The 14,766-nt window shown below is 48.5% G+C and overlaps 1 protein-coding gene across 11 annotated transcripts in view; it reads right to left on the bottom strand.

Annotated features, from left to right (window-relative positions):
- Positions 1–14,766, bottom strand: part of LOC145944866 (protein groucho) — an 80,061-nt gene that overhangs the window by 57,691 nt on the left and 7,604 nt on the right. Inside the window, exon 1 of one of the 11 annotated variants that reach the window (XM_083053464.1) lies at positions 7,088–8,349. The exons of 5 other annotated variants lie outside the window; for them this stretch is intronic. In XM_083053464.1, coding sequence (XP_082909590.1) covers positions 7,088–7,147 — 60 coding nt within the window. In that variant the 5' untranslated portion in view covers positions 7,148–8,349. Of the gene's footprint in view, positions 1–7,087; positions 8,350–14,766 lie in introns of those variants that run through there. 5 more of the 11 variants (XM_083053463.1, XM_083053466.1, XM_083053465.1 and 2 more) reach the window with 5 other exon arrangements.

Here is a 14,766-nt window from a genome sequence, read left to right on the forward strand (position 1 = left end):
GAGCGTTTTTAAGAGCGTAGTCGACCTTTATCTGCGAACAAGCTATAGCTAATGTAGATCCCGACTGTGCGACTCAACTTTATTCTTTCTTTTTTCTTTTTATTTCTATCACTATACCCGCAGGCCGACTTCGTAATACCTGAAACAGAACTCTACACTACACAAGGTATCTCGAAACCGCTTCCCCTATTTTGTAGCTTCTCGTATTTCAAAGAAGTCAATCTCTCTTTGCAGGAAAAAGAATGCGTTGCTTTATGGAAAACAGAGAACAATTTTTACACAACAAAACCATACACATCTGATATCCTTCTCATTCAGAAACATTGTCTGTATAAAATACAAGATATAAATAAAAAAATGTAAAAGATCTCTAAGCGTAGCGTATCTATGAGAGAGATCCTAAACGAATAACGGAGAACGCGCGAGGACGACGAGAGAAGGAAAAAAAAAGAAAGGAGAAGACGAAAGGATGGTAGCCGCGGATGAGCTCGAGACGGTAGTATATACGGTAGTCGGCGTGTATATCATTAACCTCATCCTCGTTTTTCGTCTCTCTCTCTCTCTCGCCCCCACAGCCGCCCACCCCACCTTCGTGACAAGCATGGGTCTCGACGGGTCCGATGAAACAGGAATGCGCCGTCTTGTTCTCTCATCCGCGTCGCATCTTTCTCTCCTCCTCGCGCGCGCACGTTCCCCTCGATATATCCTCCATCTCCGTCCATCCCGCGCGATACTCGCCCCGTCTCGCTTCCAGATGACTCCGACTCGGCGCAGCACAAACGAGTAATTAACTATCTCCGTGTGGGACACGTGTTTCCATCGTGTTCCCTGTCCTTCTCCTTCCGTTCGTCTCTCGCGCTCCCACTTCCCCTCCTCTCTCTTCTCACCCAGTATATGTCTCTTCCGCCGCTGCCTTCCACCTCGCTCTACCGACTCTCCGTGTTTGCACACACTCTCTTATGTTAATTCGGCTTAACGCCCAGGAGCCCTCGAGGGGACGAGACGAGCGTCTCGCTTCGTCTCGCCTGGCCGAAAAATTACAGACGATCACGAAGAGGGAGGCTTGCGACGACTGGGGTGGTCATGGACGATCTCGTGGAAAATAATAGGGATGTTCGTCCACTCGTGTGTTACGATACTGGGGAGAGGACACGAGCAGAAACGTAAGGGTCACTCGACCGTTCGTGGGATATAAATGTTCCTAACGTTATTCGTATATATACTCGATACAATTTGCGCCTTTACGCGAGTTTCGCGTTAACGTTACCGCTAATTTTCCTCGTGAAACGGATCTCGACAAAACTCCCGACGTTAGTTTATTTCAATTATAAACTTGCAAAATTGCAAACAATGTTTGAAAATTCTACCATCTTTTTCAACAAAGTTCTTTTTGTCAGTTGACAGTTTTCAATTCCCCCTATACTTCCAGTATTTTTACGACCGTAAAGTTTCACGATTTACAATTCGATGTGAATCGAATCGGAAAAGCATTGCATCGGCGGCAAGAAAGATCGATAGATGAATAGGTAGATAGACAGATAGGAGAAAGAGAAAAATACGCTAGCAACAAACTCGATTATTTCGACGTAATCCATAGCGAACGCTTAATGGCTGGGGTAGTAATACCCGGTCGCAAATTTATCCATAGCATTCATCTTCCCATTAGCGGTGAATAATTCTGTTGGCGTTTACGTGTCAATTCCCCATTCGTCGGGGCTGTAAGATGATTGGCCGCAGGGTAGAGGAGATGGTGTCGTCGCACGGTCACGACCTCTTCCGCTCCCTCTTGCTCGTATTCCCTCTCGTTGAAAAATCGAACCGAGAGAGATCAAAAGACACGCGGTAGTGGATCGGAACATCGAATAACTGCAATAGATGTCGATAGAACACGTCAGTCTATACAGAGTGTTCTTTTACTAAGCGCATACTTCTTTTTTTAGCTACAAGCTTCTTGGTTAATTCTGAGCTAATATTTTCTCTGCAAAAATGTCTGTCATAGTTCTTTAATCATAAACAATTATAAAAACAAAAGACTTTGAAAACTAAATTTCAGAGAAAAAAATAAATTATATTTTTTAATCTCTTGAAGTAGATTTTTTGTGTGTTAAAATTTTAATTTGAACGTTTGTCGATACTTTGACGAGAAAAAGTGGATTCATAATTAATCAATGAATCGATAATTTAAAGAAAGTACACTTAATTAAAAGGCATCTCGTTTACTGTATGTATATATGACAATACTATTTAATGTACTATCTCTTGTCTCTGTGCGAGCATAATCACAAAGCCATGATATGAATGATATATCACAAGAATAGAAGATATTACTATTTAATATAGATTAGTTCATTAATACTCGGCTTAGTAGAGTTTACAGTCCATTATCTGTAATCCCTCGGTCAACAGTTTATCCAGTGAAACCTAATCTTTTCGCTGATAAAGACAAAAGAAGAAGAGAAGGAGGAAAAAAAAAGAAGTACATGGTCACGAAATCTTAGACGAGACGTTCACCAATGCGCTGCACAATGTAGAAACAGCGGGAGAAGAAAAGAGAAAAAGAGAAGAGGGAAAAACACGACAAACTGCCAAGACTAACGCCAATTAGTGCCATTCTCTCGTACGAATGAGTCCGAGAGGTCCCTTCGGACCTCTCGACGAGGTTCTCTCGGACTTTCTTTTTACCTCATACTACCTGCAGAGAGCAAGCCGTATTTACCGCTTTATGCGTATACAGGGTATCCGCAAAACCGCAACAGGCGCTATTTCAAACATGGTTTCCGTGACAAATGTGACGACGTTGACTTTTCTTTACCGAGAGAGTCTTTTATGATGGTACGTTAATGTCGAGCAGAAAAACATCGTGATAATTAGGCGTGAAATTATATCTCCTTACGAAGACAAGGCCTAGGTAAGTTTAAACTCGGGTCAAAATGAAACAATCTGGGTGCATTTGGATAACGAAGAGGAAAAGCTACAGAAAGCTAAATTAGACATAATCGTATCGGTCTCCTTCGATCTTTTAGTGGACCAATTTGACACTTTTGGGTTTCGAGAAATACCTTAGAAATTTGAGGGGTCGAGTCTGACTTGGCGTATACATTAAGAAGATTATTTCAGTAGACAGGAAAGAGAGATCCGGCCAATTGTACGATTCATTCGTTTACCTGCGGCGAAATAATCATTCAAAATTTTTTAGCGGCTGTAACAACAGAGCCGGGAATCGGAATAATTACACAGTTTAGCGAGATATTTAATCATTATGACGCGTTTTTCTTCTCTTTTTCGGATCGCGCATCAGCGATTATTATTTATTACGTCGTAAAGCGTGTCACCGAGCAAAGAGACGGAGCGATACGGGATAAATTGTTCGTCATATCGAGCGTGTTGATCGCGGCGGGAGAGAGAAGGGAGTAGAGAGAGAGAAAGGCAGGCATCACGCTCGGCCTATTATCGATATTGCGTGTATCACGCGAAACCGCTTCCTACGCGGTCACCGCACATTAACGCGTAATTGTATCTAAAGGTAAATACAGACGCGATAAAATCGGTAAACGCCTCGCGCGTTACGCGTTAGCATCGGCAGATGTGCAGCTATTGCGTGATAAGATCGCCACGGGAAAGAGAAAGCGCAGGGTAAGGAAAGTGGAAATTAAAACCACGTCGCTGCTCACCGCACGGTTCACAACACACATACCTACACACATATGTAAGATACACAAACGAACGCGCGTACATCCCGGCCGCAGAGTTCCTCCATCCATTCGGCGGCGCGGCACCGTGTAATTACGTCGAGCGAGAGCACGAGATCGCGATCCGGCTCGGCCAGGAAACGTATAATGGGAGTATAATGCGTGAAATTTACTGGCCGCATCGGCATAATGGACGACGTGACGCTCAAGATATCACCGTGATTCCATATTTCCGAGTGCTCCGCGAGCGCGACGCGCCGAAGCGTAACGCGGCGATCCACCGTCGGTTTAGATATCCGGATTTTAATACGAGCAATTAGCCGAGACGGGACGATACCAGCCAGGCCGGACCGGATCGTTTCGAATATTCGCATCGCATCGCGCGTTTATCGCGCCCGATCGCGGCCTGTAATTTCGCCGAGTCAAATTTCAACGTTGCATATATCACCGGACATCGCCGATACACGCGGGGATTCAAATTCAATTAACCCCGTCAAGGTAGCGCGGAAGAATCTGCATTTTTAACGAGATGATATTTAAAATTGCGCACAAGTAACTCTTTGGGAAATTTCGAGGATCCGGTAAACACGAGTAGCGCGAAGAGCAGTTACTCTATAGAGCTTCCTGTATTACACACGTCTCTTTATACGTGCGAGAGGCCGGCTTGCGCACAATCGAAGATTAACATATTACTAATTAAGCAGTATATATGGACGCGTCGTATCGCCTCGAGAATAAATTAAAAAAAAATATGTGAGAGAAAGACGCGCGAAGGAGTCTACGACCGGTTTACGCGCCGACGGCGCTGACGAGCGCGCAAGCAAGTTTTTTCAGCTGCGCACATTCAGACGCATTTGAACAGCGTGTCGGAGCAAACAGACCGATTAAAAGTATCAATATTTACCGAATCGGGGGTCCTGCGCAAACGTGCGCCGTGCAGTTTACAGGAGGTAGTAAACCCGACGCGACGGCGAGGTCTAATGCGCGCGTGTGTACGCGTGTAACGCCGTTCACCCGCCCGTTGACATTCGCAACGTGTACCCTACTAACTAACGTCAGCGCTTCGCACCGTTCGTTCCCCGCTAGTTACGGATCGCCGCTCATTCGCCCCATCGTTCCTATCTATACTCTTTAGTCCTATAATATTACGTGAGATAAACGAAAACATTTTGAAAACAGATCCTTCCAAGGTGTGAATGGAAAATATACATGTAGAAAAAATCTACAAAAATTCCTAAAGTAAATGTAATATAAACCTTCTTAATAAATTGCACGAGAGAGAAAATTTAATTCATGATTTTAATATACATGTGAGTTTTCAACGTTCAAAAGAGAACAATAAGAATGTGTATAAAGTGTAACTTTTGACACATTAGTGCCATAATTTTCAATGGACAGGGTATACATTGGGAATTTAAGGCAAAGAAAAATATCATTATGTACCATGTGTCTTAAAATATTACAAGGGACACCCTTTAAACGCGTGACAGAAGCCGATCTTTTCAGACTTTTCCATCTTTGTGTCTACGTCTTTCACGTGCTACCTGGGTTACCTGGCCACATCCGGCCATAAATGCCTATTATTATTATTGTTATTAGGGTTGAACCTTTCTTTCGGGTTCTCATTATGTTACAACGTTGGGCCTGTTCTCGGGCTAACGACACCGAATAAAGCGACGTTTGACTTTTGCTGTCGCACGCCACAGCGATTATCGCTTACAATGACCGATAAATACGTACGAATGTCTTTTTCTACGAGTCACGTTTCGCATGCGTTCGTAACTCGACTCGATTAGCGCGAAAAAATTGTTTGTCCGCGCGGCATTCTACGCCGAGCGCGTCGTTACGGGTTTTTAGCGCAAAAGAGTTGCGTCGCGATGAAGAAAAGAAAAAAAAGAGGCGTTAATATCCTGTGTAATGGTCGGCGAAACATTGTACAAGAGAGAGAGTCGAGCGAGAGTCGAGCGAGAGAAGAGAGAACCGAGAAACGGCGAACGTGACGGGACTATGCAACGATTCCCGGACTCCGACAGAGTCTCGCGGTGGATGATGATGAGTCGACGACGACGACTAAGTCGCCATTATCTCGACCAGGCCATTAAATGCGGACAACGCCGAGTCCGGACAGCGGGGCAAACCGCTGCTCGCCTCTCGATTCACGGATCAACGACTCCGACGTACCGTGGCGAAACGCTTTTCGCCACGGCCGCGAAGCTAATGTCGGAGGACGATGGCGAATGCGATTGTTCCGCGCGTTTTGTATCGCCCGAATTTCGTGTGTGCGCAAATTTCATACTTTTACTTATATCGGTAACTCGATATCTCGGAGAGAAGAGTTTCGCAACACGTATGCGACCACACGTGCACACGTGGCCGCGTTAACCGCGGACGACGTACGATTTCGTGTGCGCATTAATGAAATTTTAGCGCGCGAAATCCGATACGCGAGCGCGCGTTTCTGCTGATCGGAATCGCGTATTAGCGCGTCCTCGACAGACCGAAACTCGAGAAGTTTCGCTCCGGAATCGACGACGGATCGTGTTACGAGGTGCAAATCGCCTGGTTCGAAGTAACGGGAGAGCAATCGAGCGTGAGACCGCGCATCGGCGAAAAAAAAGAAGCTCCGTCCGCTTCCCGTCATTCGCGGAGAAGAGGAAAAATTCTCGCACGCGCGTCATCCTTACGATATTACGTAATCGCGCTCCATTTTGCGAAAAGTAAAACAGAATTTAAAATAGCAAGGGAGTCCGTCGCGGAAGCGCCTGATCAAGGACGAGGTTAAACAGGGTTAACAACGATGTAAATTATACGAACGTAAATCAGATCGTCGCGCGCCGGGCCGCGCCGGCGCGGCAAGTCGCGACGCGGCGGTACATTAAGTATGCAACGTGCTGTAAAATAGACCGGTAGCGGTTTCGAAAAAAAAAAAAAATGAGAGAGAGAGAATGTGCCGCGCGCGATCGAAGCGGCCATTTCGCGGAGCGAGCGAAACGTTCGACGAGTGAGCCGCTACTATACATCAACGTCGCGATATCTCGACACGCGTAAAACTTTCCAACTCCGGCTAAAATTGAAGCGAGCAATTCGTTTCGCGTCGCGAGATACGATCGTCTCTCCGAAATATCCGCCTCGTCATCGATATCGTTATCAGTCGCATTCTCGAGCTGGAGCGAGCGGAGGGAGCAGTGCTTTGTTAAGCTCTCTCTCTCTCTCTCTGACACATAATTTATTCGGGTCTGAGAAAATTGAACATCGATTAAATTCGATAGCTATTTAATGGTTGCGCACACACAACCACGGTTACGCAGTTTATCCGCCGAATGCCACTGTTGATACCCGGGGAATAAATAAACAGGCTATTATTATCGTTATTGATAATTGAGCAATCGCTAACTCACCGGATGCCTGGCAGCGGCGGCGGCCACGGCGGCTGCGTTGATTCCGGCGCTGGGATACATCCTTCCTGCGTGATTTCCCGCTTTAGCGAGAGTTCACAACTTTTATTTATGTATATATCTATATCTATCACACACACATACACGTAACACTGCGGCGATGTGCGCCCACTTTTTTATAGCGCGCCGAGACGCGTCATGTCACGCCGACACACTTTTATCCCCGACGACGAGTATGTATACTCCTCAACAATAACAATAACAAACAACACAACAGCAACAAGCGGAGTAGAAGGGAAAAAAAGAACGACGACGACGATGACGGGAAAGACTCGGATTATACACCCGTGACTCGGCCGCTACGAGGCCGATCGGCACTCTTGGCGATGACGTGTCGTCGTCTCGCGACGCGTCGTGAACGTGATCCGCAACACCACGTTTCCTCGCCGAAAATCCATCGGCGGTCTCCACCAATCCATCCGTCACTACCGTCCCATCGGTGCGCGGCTATCTTCATGCGCGTGTACAATCGCGGTGGCGAGTCTCCCGGGTCTCGCCGGGTTAAGGTGGGTTGGGTGTTGGGTGGCACGTTACGCGTTTATTCGAGGAAGTCACGAGCGACGGGACGCGAACTGCGAGAGGAGGCAACGATCTCCTTTGTGTCCGCGAGCGACGCGGCGTGCCCCTTTTTTTCGGTCGGTAAGGCAGGAAAAATTGCAACCGTCGCCGCCACGTTGGCGTACCGGAAGAAGCCACCAGCCGAGATTATTTTCTACCGCCCCCTCGCTCCCCCCGTGACGCGACCACGTTCCACGGTTTATTACGGATCTATATTTACTTCAAACTCGTAGCTTCTTCTCGCTCGCGGCGCGAACAACGCTGGATACGTTACACTGGCACACTGTACACATCTTCGTTGTTTACTCAAAGCGCGAAACGCGCGCGCGCGCGCGCAAACGGTTTCTCCGAAAGTCGCTCCGAAAAACGACGACGCTCACGCGCGTTTAAAAACGTCACGTCTCCTCTCTCTCTCTCTCTCTCTCTCTTCGGCGAAACTACTCGATGGCAGGTCACGACCTCCTCTACGAGAGTTTTCTCGTACGGTAGCGCAGAAATTCGATGTGAGCGTCGCGAAACGCGCACGTAAACGACACTAACGAACCTGTCGCGATAACGGCTACGAAGCGACTGGTGGACAGACCGATAGAGGAGAGAGATCGCGAGATCCCCCACTACTTTGTTGCCGCCGCGCCGGCTCCCTCTTTGCCGCTCTAACCCCTACTACTCTCTTCCTCTCGTCATCCTTTCGCCCCTCGTCGCTCTCTCGCGGCCCCGCTACTCTGCGTTTAAAGCCGCCAAGCATCCCCATCGAATGTCTCTCGTCTCCTCCACGCTTGTATTAACCGGCGCGATAGCTCCTTCGCAATTAAGTCGCGTTACGTAAGGATCTTGAAAAGGCGAGCACGAAAATCACGGCTCGTTAAAACGTTGCTCTACGTGTTCCTCTTACCAAATCTATCTTTCTCTCTTTCTCTCTCTCTCTCTCTCTCTCTCTCTCTCTCTCTCTCTCTCTCTCTCTCTCTCTCTCTCTCTCTCTCTCTCTCTCTCTCTCTCTCTCTTTCTCTTTCGCTCGTCACCGCTATTGTTACGTACGCTCGATGCGTTTTATCGAGCTTCGCGACGAGATGATTTTCGATCGTCTACGCACGTCTTTACGATCGTCTTTACGCGTCGCTCGCTCACCCGCGATGAATGGCAATTCCGGCAAAATGGAATTATATTATCGTCATTAAGCGGCCTAGCGTCCCGATTTTATCGTTTCGCTGACCGACATTTCGCGCGCGGCGGCACTTTGACTTTACAACAACGTTGCGAAACGCAACATCGTGCTCCCGATTTGTCCTTTTCGCGAATGTACACATAAAAAGTGACTCGACACTCTTTCTCTCTCTCTCGCTCATCGCCAGTTTATCGACGTTGATTACCGGCCGTCCGTTTTTTTTCCATTGCGCCGGAGGCATTATCGCCTCGATACTGACAGTGACGACAGCGTCGAACAGCAAAATTGCGTGCAAATAATATTTGCGCTCGATCGTCTTTGGAATCTGAGCAATTTGGCATATCAATCTCAAAAGCGAGAGAAAGAGAGAGAGAGAGACAGAGTAAAAAGTTGAAGTTAGTCGCCGCGTCATTATTCGCGCTGATACGAGTACTTTCGTCGTAGACTAGCTCCGACTCTGGTTTGGATTTTTGCGAGTCTCGAGCAGAGAAACGCTGGTCCATCGGATACCGAAAAGTTTTCGGTCGTTGACGAATACGACAGGGACGTATATATAAAACGAGGAGAGAGAAAGAGAGGAAGATGAGGCGCGGCATGCCGGGCATACGCGTCGGTATTAGTCGTTCCTCCGGGTTCGCTACGGCGTGTGCAAACAAATCGAAAGTTTTTCGCAAAATGGCCGTCACCGGGCTGACACGGATGTCCGCGTAAACTCCCTCTCCCCCTCGCTCCCACCCTTTCCGCCTCGCTTTTCCCCGTGCCACGTTTCCCCGCTTGTCGACCGACTGCCTCTCTCGCCACTCGTGATTTCCCTCACTTCCCACACTACCACAAATATGGCGCCTCCACCCGTTTTCCCAACCCCTATACAACGTAGCTGCATAAAGCGACAGAGCGAGAGAGAGAGAGAGAGAGAGAGGGGGGGGGATACACGTACACGCCGTATACACGCGAGGAGACACATATCCGTGTGTGCCCGTGTACGTGTGTACGTTTGCGTTTGTGTATGCAAGTGTATAGCGAGTACCATCCTGTACGCGCGATTGTGTGTGCTAAGGGGGTGCCCCTATGTGAATATCGCGCGGCACACAGTCCCAAGCAGTTTCCTACTTGATTGCCGCTATCGTCCGCTCGCCTCGTAAAGGCGATGGCTCCGCGCGGACTGCGCCGTGCACCCTGAACCAATCCACGTAGCTCCAGCCGACACTTGGCCAATCGCGACGCGTCTGGTGCAGCCGATCGACTCGGCGATGGCAAAGAGTCGAATGAAAACGCGACCTCGGCCAATGGCGTAGCGACTTTTTCAGATGACAGGCGCACGTCGGGTCCGCGCGGAGTCGTTCGCTCACTCGTCCCCGAGCCTCCCGAGAACGTACCTATACTGAATAAAGGTGCTACGCGAAGCCGCAGCGAAACATGAAAAATAGGGGGCCACACGAGGAAAAACACGGACCTGAGGGAGGAAGAAGCACGAGGGAAGAGAAGGAGGAGGTTGAGGGCGCTGTAGGATGGATCCTACGAACCGAGACACCGAAGGCTGGGTGCAGTCGGGGATGCGTGGGATGAGTCGGGAAAGGAGGCCGGGAGGACGACTAGAGTATAGAGGCCGAGGATGAGAATGGAAAAGTAACATAACGAAACGTCGATCCCATTATCCGCAGTTCTCTCCCTCTCCTCTCCCTCTCTCTCTCTCTCTCTCCCTCTTTATCTCTCTTCCGCCTCACCCGCAACCGTGCAACGCAACCCACTTTCGACCCTTAATCCAAAGGAGGATTAGAAAAGCCCATTGTCATGCTTGGCGGGACGCGGGATGGGTAATACACGTACGCGTATGCGCGACGCGACGTTTCGTCCCCCCTTTTGCCTGTGGCACGTACGAGAAGGGGCGAGAGAAAGAGAAAGGGAGATAGACTCCCCCTTAATGAAATATAATAAATACGCGATGAAGAGCGCGCACGCGCACGTACGTCACGATCGCGGTTCCGTTTATCGCGAAGACCGTACATATATACATATACGCTTTTTGCGCGATTCAGAGACGCGCCGCGCCGGGCGCGAGTCTGCATCTGTCAAATCCCCTCGCTTCCACGATCGCGCGCTCTTTCGTACACCGTCAGCTCGCCCGATCGTCTCTTTATCTTGTTTTCACGGGGCGAGAAGGAATATAAGGCAGTGCCGCGGAGTGTTGGCGAAGCTGTCGGTCGCGCTTGGTCGGTTGCGGTTTACGCGAAGCTGCCTCGCCTCGCCTCGTCTCGCCTCGCCGGCTCCGGCGGTTTGCGTGTTCGCTCGCAACGTGGATACCTCTACGTGTCCTCGACGCGGCTCTGCTCGGACGCGGCTCTGCTCGGGCCCGGCTCGGCTTCGGCGCTCACCGAAAGGCCGCGAGAGAATTGGAAGGAAGGAAACGCGAGGAGAGCATAGAGCTCTACGTTCTGTACGCGAGGGAGAGAGGAAGAAAGAGGGAGGGAAAGAGGGAAAGAGAGAGAGAGAGAGAGAGAGAGAGAGAGAGAGAGAGAGAGAGAGAGAGAAAGAGAGAGAAAGAGAATGACAGAGACGTAGGAATGCGAGCGGTGCGAGAGGAAGAGGACGATATACCGTGAAAAGCGCCGACGAGCGAGACACGCTGCTCCGTGCCGCGCCGGCAGGCGGCTCCGAACCGGTCGCTGCGGTTGCCGCGGTTAACCGCGCCGGTGCTCTCAACCCGCGGCGACCGCGACGGTCACAGAGCCGCTACGCCAGCTTCCTCTGCGTGTATCCCTTTTCGAAACGGCCCGATAGATTCGCTAAATTACGCTCATGACGCGAATTCCGCTTTACATCTGCGCGAAAACGTCGAATATCGTATAAAAAACTTGTTATAATCTCTCTCTCCCTGCTTGAGTTTCGTCGTATCTCGATTCTTCGGGCCCTATATCTCGTTCGTCTCGACCGAGAGATAATTCACGCGTATTGGAGAGCGTAATCATCCACCGAGCAACCATCATCACTTACTATTATATAGGCACGGATGTTGCTTTAATTAATCGTTATCGGACCGAGAGAGCCTCTTCGCGAGATCATCGGTCTGTTTTATTCGTTACGGAAGAGAGGAAGAGAGATGGGTCGAAGCGACTGAAAGAAGGTCCACAAGACGACTTGTATATGCGCGAGAACGAGACCTACGGGTCTCTTGCCAACGCGGAGATTTGCGAGGATGACGGGGCGCTCTGTGAGAGAGCACTCTCGTTAATATTTTTACTCTTGAACGTCGGCGAGTATATACGCGTACATACACAGACGGCCAGATTGAAAATAACTAAATGCCGAATCACCGTCGCTACTAACCGCGCTACTCACGCACACGAAGCTTAATGGAATGTGGAATTTTATTGCTCGGACACTTTTCCATTATGCAAATGTACCAAACAACTATACTTCTCCCCGCGATACAGATCGAAGGATCAATTTTAATTATCATCGCGACGGAATAATTAACAGATTGTGTATGTCGATACATAAAAAAATTAACATAAAGACCGATGAATGATTACTGTATACTAATTGATATCAATATGAGAGAATAAAATATAAAAAATTGGTCACGCTGCAATCATTTTTACGAGACGGTGTGATAGTTTTCCCCTCCAGTGTCAGAACTCAAATATAATCCTATCCCTTTTGTCATTTCTCGCGCGAGGTAGTCGATAGATACGCTACGTTATTATCCCTTAATCGAATTGTTAAGCAACTCTCTCGCCAACTCCATCGAGTGGCGTTAACACGGTCGATAGAAACAGAAGCGAGCGCAACCTTTGATTAATACCTCACTGATCGCAAAAAGTGGAAGAGACGAGCCGACATCAGCGGCGTTTTTGGCGAAATATTAGATTTCGCGTGTATGTGTGTGTTTATACGCGTGTAGGTATGTGTCTCGCCTCGAAGCTGCGACTCTAGCTGCGGCTGACAAATGCCTTCCGCGATTCTGGCAGCGGTGTACCGTTATCCAAATTACAAATAACACACCGCCGTTGACGTTTTATCCAACGCCCGAAGACAAATTGCAGCCAACGTGGGACGGCCGAGCTCGAGATTATCCCCCCTTTCCCTCTCGCGCTTCTCTTCCTTCCCCCTGGCTTCCAGCCGCCACCGCGTCTTCCAACTACTCTTCGTGGGGTAACCGCGTGTCGTGGACTCGGTTAATACCGGTAGTTGCTCGGCCCCTTGGTCGGCACACGGAATTAACACGGCGAAGTGTATTTATGGATCAGGCCCGAGACCAGATATCCCGAGGAAGCGCAGGCAGATCGTTTCATCTCTCTCCCTCTCTCTTTCTCCCTTTTTCTCGCTCCTTTCCCTCCGTCTGTTCGCCTCGCCTCGCCTCGTCGATGTTTCTTTTTCCTCCTCCATGGTGGAGGATTAATTAATGAGACTGGACAAGCCAGGCATTATTACCTGCTTTACAGCGCGCGGCGCACTGGCGTGGGAATGTCTCTTCTTTGCTCGATTATCTCAAGAAGCAGCGAAATTTGCCGAGCAAACTTTGGCCATTAATTTTCATTCTCGATCGAGACCATAATAGTTGACGTAATAGGACCTGGAACGCCTAATATGATCCACTGTGCTATCGATCGCGTTTTTTTTTATGTCTTGTCTTCCGCGACGAGAAATTCAATACGTAGGACGGAAGGTTGCTCTCCGATGCAAACGTCGTCGTGCATACTTGGCGACGCGACGATACGCGACGCGCCTGGAATTCATTTTACATCGAGACGGCGCAAGGACGTCGGCTACCTTGGACACGAGTTTGTTCTCTCGGTAATGATTTCTCGTCGTTCATCGCGTTTCCTTTGTTTAGCCGAGTATGGAGCACGGCGGAGCGGGCAACGCCGAGGGCGCGATAATCAAATAACATCGCCCTTGTGCCCGACGCCATTGGTCCACATCCCGCCGCATACAGGACGTGATACACGTGTACTTGCAGCGTGTAACGCGTGCTCGAATATAGTGGTCTCTCGGTGTGCATTTGCCATGCACTCGCAGAGAGCCGCGTACCGCGCGTAATGCACATTTGTAAAGCTATACGGTCTCGCGTAACCACGACTAGACATTTTTCACCGCGCCGAGTAACTTCTTTAATTGAAACCTTTTGTGGAGGAACAAAGTGTATCCTCGGTAACCGTATAAAAAAAAGAGAGAGAGAGAGAGAGAAAAGAGTAGAAGAAAAGAAAAACTCGCCGTCATTTCAACTTTAATAGCGGCAGGAAAAAGGAATTACAGAGAGCGCGATATTAATGTCAGCGCGAAAAAGAAAGAATTATTATAGCCGTGACTGAGGCGCCCGTGGCTAAACACGTAATAGAACGCGTTTAAATTGGAGCGAAACTTAATTAATTAAAATGGACGTCGCGGCTTGGCTTAAAATTCGATTTTAGGTCAGTCGTGAGAGGTTAAATTAACTAACGAGATATTAGTGCTGCGAGATAATTTAAGACTCTCTACGCTAAGATAGCTGCTATATTGAGTTCATTGTACATTGTTAAACGCGGTAGCAATATCGATTTTTCTTCAGATAGTCCCTCGGTTTGTAACATTAATGTCAATGTTGCAACGCTCGATGATTTTATCAAAATTTCCAAGGTATCGAACTATTTCTGAAAAGTCAACTTATTTACAGGTTTATCGAATTTAAGATATTTTTACACGCACATATAATGTGCAGGAAAACTTGTCGACCAAAACTATACGTATTATATATCCCGAAAAAATTCAATGTATATACGGAAAGCTAAGAGAGGAAGTCTGGTTTCTCGCGCGGAAAACGAATGGGCAGTCGCGTCGTTTATATACATACAATATACGCACTCGAATTGAGAGAAACGAGCGGGCCCGACGAGAGGACGACGACGACAACGACGACGAGGAC

The sequence above is a fragment of the Prenolepis imparis genome, unplaced genomic scaffold (genome assembly GCF_030444845.1).
Source record: "Prenolepis imparis isolate NDT839.2.m4 unplaced genomic scaffold, iyPreImpa1.0 SCAF_13, whole genome shotgun sequence".
Lineage (NCBI taxonomy): Eukaryota > Metazoa > Arthropoda > Insecta > Hymenoptera > Formicidae > Prenolepis > Prenolepis imparis.